Source organism: Typha angustifolia, chromosome 13, assembly GCF_048772165.1.
Source record: "Typha angustifolia cultivar Huaian chromosome 13, ASM4877216v1, whole genome shotgun sequence".
Lineage (NCBI taxonomy): Eukaryota > Viridiplantae > Streptophyta > Magnoliopsida > Poales > Typhaceae > Typha > Typha angustifolia.
The window spans coordinates 5,615,322-5,631,982 of NC_133251.1; the positions used below are offsets into that span (position 1 = coordinate 5,615,322).

General features: G+C 36.0%; 1 protein-coding gene across 2 annotated transcripts; it reads right to left on the minus strand.

Moving 5' to 3' along the window:
* Window positions 1-192: 192 nt before the first annotated feature.
* Window positions 193-12,554, minus strand: LOC140774159 (GTP-binding protein At3g49725, chloroplastic). Of its 2 annotated transcripts, none has more exons than XM_073117035.1 (14): window positions 12,063-12,554; window positions 11,460-11,530; window positions 5,590-5,652; window positions 5,365-5,454; window positions 5,000-5,112; window positions 4,523-4,591; window positions 4,268-4,412; window positions 4,025-4,080; window positions 3,860-3,910; window positions 3,691-3,745; window positions 3,564-3,620; window positions 1,549-1,668; window positions 926-1,444; window positions 193-622 (listed from the first exon to the last, which is right to left on the minus strand). In XM_073117035.1, exons 1-14 carry the CDS (start codon window positions 12,454-12,456, stop codon window positions 608-610), a joined length of 1,818 nt encoding a protein of 605 aa, XP_072973136.1. In that variant the 5' UTR covers window positions 12,457-12,554; the 3' UTR covers window positions 193-607. The 2 variants fall into 2 exon arrangements, with proteins under 2 accessions (XP_072973136.1, XP_072973135.1); XM_073117034.1 differs by having other exon boundaries at window positions 930-1,444; window positions 12,063-12,553.
* Between the last annotated feature and the right edge of the window lie 4,107 nt (window positions 12,555-16,661).

Consider the following 16,661-nt stretch of genomic DNA (forward strand, 5'->3'; position numbering starts at 1 on the left):
AATGGATTAGAAGAAGAAAAATGCGGTCGTCTACATTAACAACGATCATGTCCACACAGTATGCTATGCTTGATGCACTAGCACCAATCCGACAATTCTCTGACCTGGAATATATAAAGGTAAACGCACTGCTCACCTCCCTTCAATGCTTATGAAACTGGAACTCTAGCTGAGGCGAGAACGAGCTCTATCTCCCAGTACGATAATTAGTACTTGATCAGTTTATCACAGAAATGAATAAAAATGAAAAGACTCAAAAGTGCAACCTGCTTAAAATCTGAAGCCATCAAAAGATGGCCTTATCTCATTTGAGGAACAATATAACAACAGTTCCACAAATTACTGCAATTACATTATCCCGTTGTACAATATTACAGTACACTCCCAGGCAGGCTAAGGATTGGAAACCTATGATTCTAAAGAACATAGTTTTCTCGAGAAGTATCAAACCTGTAGCAAAGAATAATCCCCAGTTCTGCCAGTAACAGTTGCAAGTATTGGTGCCTCCCATCAGAGTTCCATGAAAGACTACTTCGTCCAAAGGGCTTCTCAAGTAGAATGTTTTGTGGGAGCTCGTACCTCGCAATCAATTTGGTATGTTCAGTTCTCAATTTTGTTGAGCCTGTCAAGAACCATCACATTAGAAACTGTAAATAAGGAGAACAAATATGGGAATCTAAGCAAAGAAAGTTAAATATGAGACAGCATAATCTTTTACTAATTTATTGGTGAAAGTGCTGCAAAGAACAAATTATTCACAGGGCACAAGGAAGATTTAGCATTATTGTACTTGGGAAATACATTATAATCAAAGCAACTGGGTTGCATGATGATCACAATAACACTTCCATATTTTATAAAATGAAGACTGGATGAAATTAGGCAAATCATTGTACACAAGAAAACTATGGTCTTTAGAACATACGTACTGTTCAGCTGCTTTTTCAGCATCTGAAGTGCAAGAGGGCCTCCATTTCCTATCAAAAGGCCCATAGCTTCTCTGGACAACGGTTTTCTGGTCATTCAGTTTCTCATCTATTAAAGTCAACAATTCTTGCAAGCCAACTCCCATCACAGCAGAGGTTTTAACATGGCAACTTGGTGCTGTTGGCTCTGTTACCTCCCAGACCTTGGAACTCGTAGATTGCTGGTCATCAAAATTTTCCAAACACTCTTCCGTTGACAGTTCAAGAACCATGCTATCCTCATCTACAGGCTCAGCAGATGACAGCTCAGATGCCATTTCATCAGAATTTTCAATACTTCCTTCAGACAGTTCCCCAGAAGCCATGTCATCATCATCTAAAGGCTCACCGGATGATAGCTCAGATGCCACGTCATCCTCTCTCTCTGAAAATGCTCTATCCTCTTCCTCTTTGCCTTCAGCTAGGAATTCATCTTTGTCTGGAATTTCATTAACTCGGTTCTCTTCTAGAAGATCGATCTGACCAAGTCCAAAATTTACCATCTTTCAATCATTTTGACTCTAACTAATGAGCACATAACCTGAAAGTAATTCAATACAAAATCATATGCTCAGAGAAATACTTTGTTCCAAACTTCAATCATATTTTGGATCTTATCATCTGATACCCCAATCTGTCGCAACACTTGAAGTACAGTTGAACGATGCTCCTCAAGATTCGGTGCACTTGAGTCCAGCACATGCTACATCCATTCATCAAAAAGAGAGAAGAAACAAAGAACCAGTTATTAGTACAATGGAGCATGAATATTTCTTCTCAAAAGATTAAGGGATGTCAACAGTGAGGAAATGCACAAACTGCCATTCTTACCACAATACAAGTATTCAACGAATCAACATGAGAAACATTCTACTTCAGAAATATTTGTGAATCTAACACCACATTGCACAGTGAAGAGATCTAGTTAAGGTCATGCATCCACATACAAACGTCTAGGAAAGAATGACCCAGTCCGCTTAAAAGTTATAAATGTTCTGTTATTTCATTCTATTAAGTATAAACTAGATTAGCCAATCACATAAAAAGAAAAATAGATGGTTTTATAGCTAATCCAATAAGCAGTTGTAATACATAGTTACATACATATGACCAAAGGCATATCAATTTAAACCAGATGAAACTATACAAGCATGGACATAGGTTTAGTACTATGTGAATGCATAGATAATGGGTATGATTGACAGTTAACCATAAGCAATATACCTATCCCAATTCCAGCCATATACCTCGGGCAAGCACCAATTGCTAAAACTTTTTGAAGTTATAAGCAGCATTCAAAGTTAGCTGCAAGCTCTCATCAAACTAAAATACATAATTTCAATCAAATGTGACTATGGAGTTGCAATACAGGGGAAAAATATCAAATGTGTCTCGATCAAACTTCTGAGCAGTATAACTATGATCTATCTCATAACTTTTTGTGCAATTGATTCAAAATAAATCTTGTAACACTCCTTGCAGCTACATGCAGATAAATTCTAATTAAATGGGCAGCTTATAGTACAAAAACCATAATTTGTTATATTAAGTGCCATGACGGCTTAACAAGTATCCGATCTAGATTGTGTGGACATGTTGAGAGGTACTACTGCATAATAACTGTAGATTGATGCGAGAAAGGTGTTGCCCCCTAGATATGTATCTGCAAATCATACTTCATAACTAATCCATTCCAACTTCCAACTTTCGAAGTATCTAAAGCTCCTAGAACATAGAAACTAAATATGGCTTTGCTGTTTATTGGCAAAATTTGAGGTCAAAAGCAGCCATCCTGAGAACGAAAAAAAAAAAAACAAATATGGAACCAAACCATCATGGATCATCAAAACACCACCTCAAGAAACTGAACATCTACAGCAGTGGCACACTCTGCCTGTGCTCCAGCCAAAGGGTAAATTTGTAAAAGAAAAGAAAGAGAAAACTCGTCATAACCAAAGCACAGTTGTTGTCTCATTCTCCTTGTTTCCGAGTCACCAGACAACCCATGCTTCAAGCATCACTACAGTGGTCACTGCCACTCTGCTCGGTCACTACTCCAGCAGAAAGAGAATCCCTCTGGTAAACAACATGTTACCTGGACGTTTGGTAGAGAGTAGAAAATAGCATGCCACCATGGAACTGAGTCATAGGGCCTCAAAAACCTGGCGCATGTCAGGAACCCACAAGGAGTAGGACATAACAACATATGTGGTAGACTAAGTCTAGCAGCATATAAAACCAATGAACACCACCAAAGGTATACTCAATAGAGAAATCTATTGTTTGGTCAAGTAAGAAGATGTCATTTTTCTGTGTACCGATGAAACTTTCAGGACTGAATTTTTCAGTATACATTATTCTCTTTGTAAACACTAAAAGTTCTGGCACAATACTATAGCTCTAAACATTATAGGACAAATTTCATTGCCCATTGACTAGACCAGAAGAGCTATCAGTAATTTTATATCTCTAGCGTTCAGCATGATTAGACCTATATTAACCATAGAAAGTCTACTTCCAAATTCATCTTCATTTTCTAGAAGTCACTAAAATAAAGACGACATATCAAATGAGTGAAATATGCATAACCATTTATACCACTAACAAGTCAGCTTCGACAACTTCTTCCAGGGTTGCATGGAAGGCTTCGACTAGCTGCAGAAAAATAAACAGTCAAAGAACAGTTTCGGAATGGATTATAAGTTAATAGGCTTATAAATCTTACCTGTATAGGCAAATCTGAAATGAAACCAACGGTATCACTAAGAATTGCTTTCCTCCTGAGTAACATTTGAACAGAAAATCTTACACCCTAAATTAATATTAAAGACCTCCATACTTTACATTTTTCAAACACTTTTAGAAAGACAAAAACGGTAATATATTTCTTTTACCCTGATGGAAGAACTACACTTCTTAATCGAGGATCCACTGTTGCAAACAACCTGTATTGATATGAATAGATATGAGAGTACTTTCAGTTGTATACTTTTAGTGGAAACAAAAGACTACAGCTCAGTATGACTATTTACAGAGAGAAATGCTTGTTGGAAGATTACCGATCATCACTGAATAGATCAGTTTCTGTGAGTGCACTGACTAAAGTAGATTTTCCCTGCCATTCATGCAAAATATCAGGAGTATATCAAATTGAACCTATTATATTACAAACAAAGCTAGAGTTTTCTGAACTTAATAGATGCAAGTAAGATCATTTTATATTGATCCATAATGATATGAAAATGAATAATGTAATTGACTTTGACTTTATAATGGCAAAATACTATAGCAGAACCACATACTGCATTTGTATATCCAACAACTGCTACAGTTGCTAGCTCTTGACCATATGAACAACCATGCCTTCTCCGAGAAGAACGTTGCAAAGCTCGAGTTCGACGAACTTCCTCAATTTGGGCTAACAAACTATTTCGGCGCTCACGAATTCTAGATAATTGTATGACACAGGACTTTGTGAGAGAAATAATTGGCAAAGAAAACAGTGGTGAAAGAGGGTGCAAGCATGGACTTCTCATTTAGAAAGTATAAGATACCACCTTCTTCGCTGGAGCTGAAGTTCTGACTCTCCAGCACCACTAATGAAACCTCGTCCTCCACTCCCTCTCCTGTTGAAAACAATCATAACGTGAAGCATCTTGTTGGGAGGGATACTATGAAAATTAGGCACCTTCGAAAACATATTTCAAATTTGAATAAGAAAAATAAAAGAGAAATATAATTCTTCTATGGTTCTTAAAGATTCCATGCTAATGTAAGCTAATATTAGAATTTAAAATTGTTGCAGCATTGTAAAATTCCTACAAATACTTAGCACATGTTAACTATTTGGAAAAAAAATACTGCAATTAAATTTCTACAGTATATAGGGAGTTTTATGCCTAAAATGTTCATAACCAATATGGTCACAAGATGGTCACATATAGTACGTAAGTGTAAAATGTTAATTATAGCTAGCAGCCTAGCAAACAAAAGGCAATTTTCAATAGAAGAGAGACCAATGGCACTAAACATACCCTCGAGCACTAACAACTTCGGCTTCTCCACTTGGTCCAAAAGTAAGTCGTCCACCTGGACCACGCACACGTACAAGTCTAGTCTTCTTGTACATCAAAGCTGCTAATTCTGACTGAAGACAGAAACAAGAAAAGAAAATAAATGAACCAAATGACCACAATCACCAGATTATTTTCTATATAACAGAAAATAGAGCATCCTAAATGTAGAGGATACACCAAAATACAAAATACCCTGCAAAGGGTGGAGAAAGAAAATCATATTTTTATGTCACTGTATATTGGAGCCAATGGTATTATGACAGAAGCAATCTACTAAGGATTGGGATGAAAAGTGATCATGAAGTTACAATAAAGATTAAGACCTGTAACTTTGCTTCTTTTGTTTCAGCATGGGCATCAAATATCTCTATTATCAGACCGACTCGATCCAGAACTGGCTTTGCCCAAGCAACCTGCCAATTGAAGTTGCAAAATAGACAGGTGTGGGTTATGATTCATAAGAAAAAGTGAGAAAGATAAGGCACAAAGTTAAGACATTTGCAACCATTCTCGATAAAATTCCAGGAAAAATTGCTGCGCAGACATACCTCCAAATTGCGCTGTTGAATCCCAGAAAGAATTGCATTGACAAAAACTGCATCTATTCCACTCTGTTATCACCACAAAAATAAAAATATAAACCATCCTCATGTATGATGGCATTGTTTTGCAAGACCTACTGAAAAAAAAAAATAGAAAAAGATATAACAAATGAATAAATCACATTTGTTCACAGCAATTAGCAAGATGTTCAGAAAAGAGAGGGAGTAACATAGATGCACTTCAATGGTGCACTTTAATGCCAAGAATATAAGTGTGATAGACAGACAATAAAACTAGCACAGAAGGTAAGGATACTAAAAAAAACATCACATATTTGTAGTCTAGTTAACTCCTTGTTCAGGTTCAACAGCAACTGTAGTCAACTATAAAACACTAGAAACAGAATTCCAGAGTTTCCAAATCCTTTAGCCAATTTGATGCAAATAACTTTTTGTTACCTTCAATCCAAGGTTCGTCAAATCAGCCTATCCCGATCGGCCAGGATCGGCAACTTGATTAAACCGAGCCAGATCCATTATGGATTTGACCCGAATCAAACCTAAGGATATCAATTATTGATGTCTTTAGGCCAAAACTCTCTTTCTCTTTCTCGCCTTACTCTTTTTATTCACTCTCTTTCTTTCTTTCACTTATTTATTCTTTTCTTCTCATTCTCTCATTCTTTTCAATAGAGAGATCTAACTTTGACAAACTACAGCAAACTTCGGTGACGCAGATCTAATTTTAACAAACTTCAATATATAATATTTTTATTTTATTAAATTTTTTCTATCAGATTTTTAATTTTTTTTTACTCTCTTTTTTTTCTGTCTTTCTTCTTCTCCTTCACTGCACCATAATTTTTCACTTTTTTTTATTTTCTTTCACTCTATCTCTTTCTCTAATCTCTTCTTTTTTGTGAAAGTCAAGAAGATTTTTTTTTCTTTTGGTTTTCTTCTCTCTAATCTCTTCTTCTTTTTTCTTCTCTTTACTCTTATTTTTTCACATAATAACTCTCCAAAATCCAAATTGTTCTTTACTGAATTTACTAAAATTGTGATTAAATATTTACTAAATTATTTATTTTGCTGAAACTAAGATTAAATATTTGCTGAATTACTTAATTTTCTGAAAATATATTTTTAATTTTTTCTGAATTATTTAATTTGATGAAATTGAGATTAAATATTTACTGAAATTGTATTTCTATTTTTTCTAAATTATTTAATTTGCTAAAATATAGATTAAATATTCGCTGAATTATTTAATTTGCCGAAGAAGGAAGCCGACGAAGAGGAGGGGACGGCTTGCCGATTGAGGAGGAGGCCGACGGAGAGAAGGTGGCAGTGGCTTGCCGATGGAGGCCAACAGAGAGAGGGAGGAGGTGGCGGCGGCGGTTGCCGATAGAGGCTGACGGAGAGGAGGCAGTAATGGCTTGCTGATGGAGGCCGACAGAGAGGAGGAGGTGGCGAGGGCCTGTCGATAGAGACCGACGGAGAGGTCGGATAGGTGATAGTGGGGTGAGAGCAAGGGTGATGGGTGAGGGTGGGCCGGTCGGGTGGGGTGAAGGCTATGGGTGGCAGATAAGGGTGAGGGTGGGGTGGGTGAGGGTAATGGGTGAGAGTGATGGCCTGATGGGTGAAGGTGATGAATCAAGAACATAATGTCTATCAAGCCTATTGAGCCAAGCTTGAGCGAGCCAGCTCCGACTCAAGCTCAGGCTCGGCCGGATATTAATTTCGAGCCGGTTTCAGCAGCTCAAGCTCGTCAAGTTCGACAACCCTAACTGCTGGACAAATATTTATAATAAAATGACTATTTATATTGGACATCATATGCAACACATTATCTTAATCTTAAGTTGGAAGATATTGCCTAAGATCCTGAAATTAATATAGTTATATATGAAGATTAGAGGTTGACAAATTTTATATATAATCATAATTGGATTTTTAATTTACTTAAACAGATGACTAGTGGTAGAGAAATTATCAGACCCGGCCTCACTAGATTTGCTACTCAATTTCTAGTATTGGAGAGCATAATACGATATAAAGATGAGATTATACGAGTATTTACATCGACAGAGTGGTTTACAAAAATTAAGAATATGAAATTTAAATATTAAATTTAGTTGAAGCTTTAAAAAACATGACTCTTGAAAATGCATTTTGGCATAATATTACAATTGCCACCATAATATTTGAGCCTCTTGTCAAGGTATTATGATTTGTAGACAGTAACGACAAATATGAGATGGGTTTTTTATACGAAGCTAGGGACTCAACAAAATAGTCAATAAAAATAAATATGAAAAAAAGTTATAGAAAATGGTGAAAGTCGATTAACTCCAGATAAAACAAACTACATAGAGATATACATGCTACTAGTAAGTATTAGTTTAATTTATTTTTATTTAAATATTTTTAAATTTGAATGCTTACAAATTTCTATATGATATTTTCTAAATCCAAGATTTTAATTCTTTATAAATATTCATAATAATACTGAAGTATTGTTGAGAGTTAGAAAAATAATCAACAGAGTATAGCCTGATATTCATAAGTAAATCATTTGCGATAGATAAGTGAGTTATTATTCAATTGAATAGTTTTATTATTATTTGTTTCAAATTTCAATATAATCAATTTCTTATAAAAGGTATTCAATAATATATTTCAGATAGAGAAATACAGATAGAGAGCTAGCCAATTTAGTACTACTAAAGTTGTTATGTGAACGAAATTAGACTATCTTTTCTTTGATCTACACCAAAACACGTAATCGATTGACAATAGAGGGATTAGAGAAATTAGTGTTCTGCCATTATAATATGAGATTATGAAAGATAAATTTAAAAATAAAGATAGAAAATGATCAGCTGATTGATTTAAATCATGTTTTTAATAAAAAAGACCCCCTGACTCCATAGATCAAAAAAGTGGAGAATAGATTATTAAGATAACTTATGGTTAGATGAGGCATTGGAGGAGACCACGACTAGAACAGAAACTGGTACAAGTCATTCGGCATTGAGAAATAGTATAAATACTAGTACCACCAATAATCTTAATGATCATAATGATCCATCTGGTGGTAAGATCGTCTCCTTTATATTTGCTCAAAAAGTCAAAAAGGCATAAAGATTGAAGGCAAAGAAACTGAGGATGTACACATATATCAGCGACGTCGTTATCAAAATGTTGCTTCCTATGACTGTTTATCAAGTATTCATTATTTGGAGTCATCACATGATCCATATGCTTATTATTATCCTTTTTAATATTCTCAAATTTTTAGATACAAGATCTACATATTGATTATTATTCTCCTTAGAAACAATAAGATCTATTTGATATGAATAATATGATACAATTATTCTTTGGAGTATCATGCTTTAGACATCATTATTTACAAACTTATAGTGATTATGATGACGACCATAGGGATTTACGAGAGCCAATTCGGTATTTATCTAAGTTCTAACTTTTGAATAAGTACTTTTTAAAATTTTTAGGGCTCATATGTGAATAATTTTTTTTTTTTGTCATATTTTCTAAATTAAATTTTTAAAAAATTTCTTATATTTTTAAATAATATTTAGAATTTTATGTAATTAAAAAAGTTTAATCCGATCCGAGCGACCAACATAGCCGATCAGACTGATACGTATCGTTTTTTCATAAGGCCGATCTTATTATTTTGAACCTTACTTCAATCTAAATGCCTCAATTTCACAATAAGGCTCATTGTATGTTCTATTAAAGATTGATTAAGATCTTCCGCAAGCACAAAGTAGGAAATAAGTCACATGAAACATATATGGCGCATTATAGACCAAATTCCTATGGATTCAATAACCAAAGTATAATAGCTCGAAAAAAAATAACAAGGAAAGGAAGAAGACAACTTGAGTAACCCTCCATCCCTAGGACTTCTACTACAAGTTGGAGGAGAAACTCCTTGGACTCTATTAGAGTAGGAAAGGGCCATTGGAATCCTCATCCTACTAGGATTCTACCTATCCCTCATTTATAAAAGATGGAGGGAGGTAAGGGAAACTAAAATCACCAATTTTCAAGTGGCTTACAATGAGATTCTCTAGAGAAATATGAAGTTTTTCTTCTGGTGGCAAAATGCTATTCAGTAATGGTCCTTATTTCTCCTTACCAAAGAGTATCATCTATCTATAAGCTGCTTTTTTCTCTGCTAAATATGATAGTTGTTAGTCTGATTATGTTATCTCACCTTCTCACAGAGAAATAAAGAAGTTCTTCCTTCAATTTATCTTCTTTCTCCCTCCCCCGATTAGTTGGAACAACCACCAATATAGTGTGCTCCGTCACAAGTGTTAACTTGACATGGCAAGAAGACTAGCGTCTATCTAAGCAAAGTTTATACTATTTGTAGTTTGTACCATAAGTCATTTGTGAATGAGTGGTATTAGGTAAATGATTGACCAAGAAATGGTTATACCTTATGACGAAGTTTTTCATCAAGGTTCTGAGAATCGGGAGCAGAATTGGCCGTTTTGAAATTGGACTAATTTAAATTAAAATTTTAAAATCTATAAAATACAGATAAATACTAAAATTTTAAAAAATATAAGAAAATAAGATAATATTAATTACTCGCATATGATGCCCAAATACTGAAAAAAAATACTTTCCTTCTCTCTAGAACTCTCTATATTTCACCCTATCTCTACTCTTTGTCTCTCTCCCCTTTCGCTCTCCTCTCTTACTACCTCCCTCTCTTCTTTAACTTCTCTCTCTCTCTTTCTCTCTCTCTCTCTCTCTCTCTCTATTGTTGCAGCAATTGTAGGGCTACTCTAGCAGAGGACAACAGAGAGAAGAGAGAGTAAGGGAATAAGAGAGAGAGAACATAGAGGGAGAGTGCGAGAGAAGGCATCACAAAGAGAGAGGTGAAAGAGAGGAGAAATTGTAAATAACAAAAGAAAAACAAAGAGAACCAAGAACTCATCAGAGTCACCAGAGGTTGCAAAAGCTATCAAAAACAATCACCAAACATCAAAGTCATTGGATCTACCGATCACTGTCATAGCAAAGACGAGTGGGAGAGAGAGAAGGTAGGAAGAGAGCAAATGTAGGGACATCAATTATTGATCCCACTGATTCGTGCCTAAAGACACCAAGTTTATGCTAATCCTAGATCAAAATCAGTCATTTGACTGGGATCAAGGTTGAATTAGAGTCGGCTATGACTAATTCTGATCCATTTTAGCCGATCCTAATCGAATCAGCTGAAACTACAAGACATGGTTTCCATAATTGGTATTAGAAGGTAATTTTTTAGTAGAATGTTAGTCCTGATTTTAAGTTACATCATCTATCAATGTGCCATACAGCTGGTTTATCATTTAAGGTATGAACAGGTAACCAACAAAAGGCTAACTATGTTACCTATCAATCTATAAGGTGGCAAATTGCACCACATATTTCCATAATATGATCCCAGAAATTGAGTAAGTGATCTACTAATCTCATATGCAAAAATCCTATAGCATCCTTGATTCCTTTCTACAACATTATCCAATATTGATTTCAAGCTCCTAATACCTCAAAATTACCCACCTATCAATCAAGAAAATAGGTTATTGTCAAGGAACCTATCTTCCTGAACATATTGAAATTATTGAGCTTTAAAAAAATTAAGAATCAGAATTCACAAAACGGTTGATGCAACCCATTGAACACTCAGATACTGAAAATTGTTAACAGAAAAATCTACAGCTAAGATTTATATAAGATGTAAATGCTTTTGCATCCATGCTTCAAGAAGAAACTGAGATTTTTGCACGACTCCACTAATTAAAAGCATGTCACACAGCAAATGGAAGATGTGCAAAACAAACCTGTAACTCTGATTCCAACCCCTTGATATGGCATTTGACATTGCCAACAGTTCCTTGTCCAAAATATGTATCTGCCACAAGCAATACAAATACCCATTATTATTTCATTTTGGCTTAACAAATTAAAATTTTCGCCATGGTTACACATCTCTTTTTTTATGGCTAATTGGCTATATAATAGACATCCTTACTTAGAAGAGAAACTATTTTCTTTTCATCTATATAATAGACAGCTTACAGAAACCTCGTTTAACAGAAACACAAAAATGGAGAGAAATTGTCATTTCTTTTTGGGTTAGGCTCCTTTTTTCTAGGTTAAGAGGCCTGGAGAAGAGATTATCATAGTAAAGAACCAATCTCTTCATACCATTTCCTTCCTACCCAACATTTATCTCACACACCCTTAAGTCGTGCTCTGTTAGACAATCAATTAACACAAAATATTAAACTACTAGGTAATGAAGCAGAATTCGTCATGCCTTAATAAGCTCCCCTATCCAAATAGCTCCGACCAATCATTCAGAGGGTCATTTCATCAAACAAAAAGCATAAATATCTAAACAAGAAAACTAGAAACTATAGATAGAAGAGGAAGATTCGAACCGGCGTGAGCCCGAGCCGATCGGGCGGCGGGATTCTGCACGACAAGATGCGGCGGCAGCTTCTTGGATCCGAACTCCTCGGCGTAGAATCCATCTCGGGGCTCCTCCAAGGAGTTGGCTAGGTTGAGTGCCTCGGAGAGCTTGGAGTCGAGAAGGGTGTCAGGGCGGAGACGTGGCTGCACCACGAACAGCTTCGGCGGCCGCGTGGGGTCTCGCTGAAGCACGAAGAGGCCATCCACACCGTTGTCGTCGTCATCGCCGCCAACGTCCTCAGACTTCTTCTTGCGCCGCGACGAGGTCGAGAAGGGAGAGGAGAGGAGAGAGAGAGGAGGAGGAGGAGGAGGGAGGGATCGGCGCACGGGAGGGGTTCGTAAGCGAGATATGGCTCGAAGCATAGCGAGTTTCTCTCTCTCTCTCTCTCTCTCTCTCTCTCTTCCGTCTCTAAAATTGGAAGGGACGAAGTCTTCGACTTACGAAGGTACGGCTTGAAGTGGATGATTAATTCGAGCTCAATTTCGAGACAACGATGTTCGACTACACTTAAAAGGTGACATCAGGCGGGCCGAGCCAGATTCGGGCTAGGCTTTTCGGGCCGATAAAGCTTAAGTATTTATTTACAGTTTAACCCATCTATTAAAATACTATAATCTATTACCACCTAGTAGCTCATGACATAACGGACCTAGCTTAAGAGCTAAATTTAAAAGTTATTATATCTTATCGAGTCGAGTGTAACGGGTCTCTATGAAAATATTTTAATTATTTTTTATAGGAATATATTTATATATTGACATCTAATTTTACTAAATATCCCATATGGGACTAAAAACTATAGGAAGAGGCATGCATAATAGGCCGGGCCTTGAGCGTGCATAGCGGGTCCGGCTTTCAGGCTAGGCCAGCAAGAAAAGGCCTAGCTCATGTTGTTCATTACCGTCTTGAGATTGAGTAGGACTAAGTCGAAACTGAGCTCAGGCCGAGCTTAGCCTAGTTAAAACTAGGCCTAGGCGAGTCAAACCTAATGATCATCTCTAACTACACTTATATTAACAAAATTTTATTAACAGTAAATTGTATTTTACTCGTTTACTCAATTTCATAAAGTCCTCCAGTATTTTTTTAATTTAAACACTTAACCCAAACATGATCTTAACTAAAACATGATCTTAGTTTTCTTGATAGGTGCAATTACTATGGCTCGGCAATAATAAAGCCTTAGAATGATTTAAAATTCATAGAATTTTTAGTTAAATCTATCTACCGCCAATACTTTCTTTTGTTGTGTAATTGTTCTATTTTAATCAATTGAATTGGTTGAATTGTTCTCATCATATTGTATTGTTCTCATCATATGACTGTTGATACTTTTACCACTGAAGGTATGGCTCCATATTATATAGTTCTGATCATGTTATATTTGGTAGTGACTAAGAGTTAGTTATTTCTCATATCGCAATTATTTCCTTATATTTATCTCTTTGTCTTAAAAAAGTACTTATCATTCCTTTTTTATAAAAGAATTTACTCTCATTGTTCTTTAGAGACAATTAATGTTTCTTCATGTTTTATCTATTGGGTTTTACTATTAAGGACATGCAGACAAGGAAGAAACTACTATCCAGGCCTAGTCGTGGGGGCCTATATTACATCCCTTCCAATAAAGTAGATCCTCTAGTAAATGTTGACTTGCTGCATAATAAAGTTGGTGGCGATCTATGGCATGCTCATTTGGGCCAAGCATTCTCTCATGCTTTGAGGACACTTTCATCTTCTTTTTATATTTCTAGTTTTCTAAATAAACATGTTTGTGACAGTTGTAAGTTTGGGAAATCCTCCAAACTACCTTTTGAATGATATCATTTTTATTACAAAATCATTTTGCATACTTTTCATAGGGACGTTTGGGGACCGTCGCTTATTATATCTTTGGATGGATTTCGTTATTATTTAATCATTGTTGATGAATGCTCACTGTTTACATGATACTCCACTGCATCACAAATATGAAGTTGTTGATATCTTCATTACCTTTTTTAAGCTTATTCATTGCTAACATAATACAAGTATTAAAGTTGTTCAAACTAATGGTGGTGGTGAATACTTGAACTCTTCTCTACAATTCTTTTTTTAAATCTGAAGGAATCTTTTACTTGATGTTCTGCCTCAGCACTCCTGAATAGAATGGTCTTGCCGAACATAGGCACCGTTCTATTGTTGAGACCGCTCTCACTCTATTAGCTCATTCACATCTCTCGAAGGACTTCTGGCAATATGGTTTCTCTATAATTGTTTACTTGATTAATTGTCGTCCTTCCAAACTTCTGCATGACCAGACACCATCTTCTCTTATCTTTAGGAAACAACCATCTCAAAGTTTTTTTGGTTGCACTTGTTATCCTTATTTACAGCCATTTGGGAAAGGCAAGCTTAACTTTAAGAGGGTTCGGTGTATCTTCCTCAACTACTGTGGTCGCTATAAAGAGTATCGTTGTCTTGACTTGACTACCGACTGAGTCTATGTTTCTCGCCATATTTCTTTTGCTGAAGATTCATTCTCATTGTCATCTCTCTTGCCTTTGTCACCATCATCACCTTTCAATGTCAAGCCTTCTCATTTCCTTAAGACTTGGCACGTCCTGATCTAGTTCAACCATCATTAGCACCACATCCTATTGCCTCTTCTCCCTTTGGTACCATGACTACCAGCCTCACTATTGCACCTACTTCATTGACAGAGAATATGTCTACATCCACCAATGTCACTCTTCCTCCTTCCTCCACTTTGCACCCCCTCAATCTACAATCAACACTCATCCTATGATTACTTACTCTCGTGATGGCATTTGTTACCTCTAAATTTTTTATGCCCCTCGCCACACTATTTCTACTGCTTTTATAACAGCTTCTCCCCCGCATCTGATTGAGCCAAGCACGTATAACCTAGCTACAAAGGATTCTAGGTGGGTTTCTGTCATGCAAACAGAATATGAGGCATTAATTTGTAATGCCATTTGGTCCTTGGTTCATTTCCATCCATCTATAAAGATTGTCGGGTGCGAATAATTTATCGCATTAAACTTGCTGCTGATGGTACTGTTGCTCGTTATTAGGCTTGGCTAGGCACTAAAGGTTACAATTAGCAATTAAGCATTAATTATAATGAGACATTTAGTCACGTTGTTAAGCCTAATACTATTCAGCTTGTTTTTTTCTCTTGCTATTTCATTTGGGTGGTTGTTTCACTAACTAGACGTTACAAATACCATTCTTCATAGTGATCTATAAGAGACGATGTATCTTCAGCAACCACCTAATTTTCTTGATCCAGCACATCCAACCCACGTGTGTTGGTTGCACAAGGCACTTTATGGCCTTAAACAAGCGTCACATGCTTTGTACCACAAGTTCTCTTCATGTCTTCTTTCTCTTTGTTTTAAATAGTGCCAATATGACACCTCACTCTTTGTCTGGCATCATGATATACATATTATTCTTCTATTGCTATACTTTAATGACCTTATTCTTACTGGGAGTGATTCTTCTCTTGTACACCAACTTATATCTCAATTATCTAAAACATTTGCTATGAAGGATTTAGGCTCTCTACACTTCTTCCTCAGCATGCAAGTTTATCGAATTACATCATCTCTAATTCTTTCCCAAACTCAATGTGCCCTTCAATTCTTACAGCGATTTAATATTTCTAGTTTTAAGCCTACCAAGGGCCCCCTTGTTGCTGGACTACATTTGTCTACTTATAGTTCTACTCCTTTTAAGGACCCTTCACTCTATTGCCAAATGGTAGGGTCTCTTCAATATCTTATTCTTAGTCGACCGAATTTAACCTTTGTTGCTAAACACATTTGTTAGTTCATGCACAAACCTACGGAGTCTTATCTTGAGGCCGTTAAACGTATCTTTCATTATATTAAAGGCACTCTCTCTCTCTCTCTTGGGCTTCAATTCTATAAAAGTAATTCTTTCTCTTTAGACTTTTTCAAATGCTTATTGAGCTAGTTGTTGATAGTCGCCGCTCCACTACAGGCTATGCAATTTTCTTCGGCTCTAATTTTGTGTCTTAGGGAGCTAATAAACAAACCCACCGTTTCCCATTCTAGTTCAAAAGCCGAGTATCGTTCTCTTGCCTCCACCACAATAGAAGTGCTTTGGTCTCTCCACCTATCTTATTTTGTGACAATATTAATGCACTTCATATATCCGAAAATCTTATTTCTCATAGTCATACCAAGCATATTGATATTGATGTTCACTTTATTCGTGAGCATGTTTTCAACGGGGTGATGTGTTTACTAAATCGTTACCAACTCTACATTTCCTTGATCTTCGACGCAAGCTCACACTTTGGGATATCCCTCCTTGAGCTTGAGGGGGGATGTTAGAGATATTAGTTATTATTAAGATAGCTATGTATTAGTTAGAGATAATAGTTTTTTACTATAAATAAACATGTATTAGTTAAAGATCTAACTACTTGTAACAAACTTTACATTAGTCAAAGTCGTTGTAACAACATTGGAATTGTAATATATATATATATTAATAAAAATAGTAAAGGGAAATCATCTAGCTTTTTGGATTT

What these genes read in the sequence shown, in the direction of transcription:
- LOC140774159 (XM_073117034.1), bottom strand. Translation starts at nt 12,456, where the DNA reads ATGCTTCGAGCCATATCTCGCTTACGAACCCCTCCCGTGCGCCGATCC. An exon ending in AGTGTAGTTCTTCCATCAGG is followed by an intron (nt 3,746 to 3,859) that starts GTAAAAGAAATA and finishes AATGTTACTCAG; the next exon opens with GAGGAAAGCAATTCTTAGTG. An exon ending in GCTGAAAAAGCAGCTGAACA is followed by an intron (nt 623 to 929) that starts GTACGTATGTTC and finishes GGTTCTTGACAG; the next exon opens with GCTCAACAAAATTGAGAACT.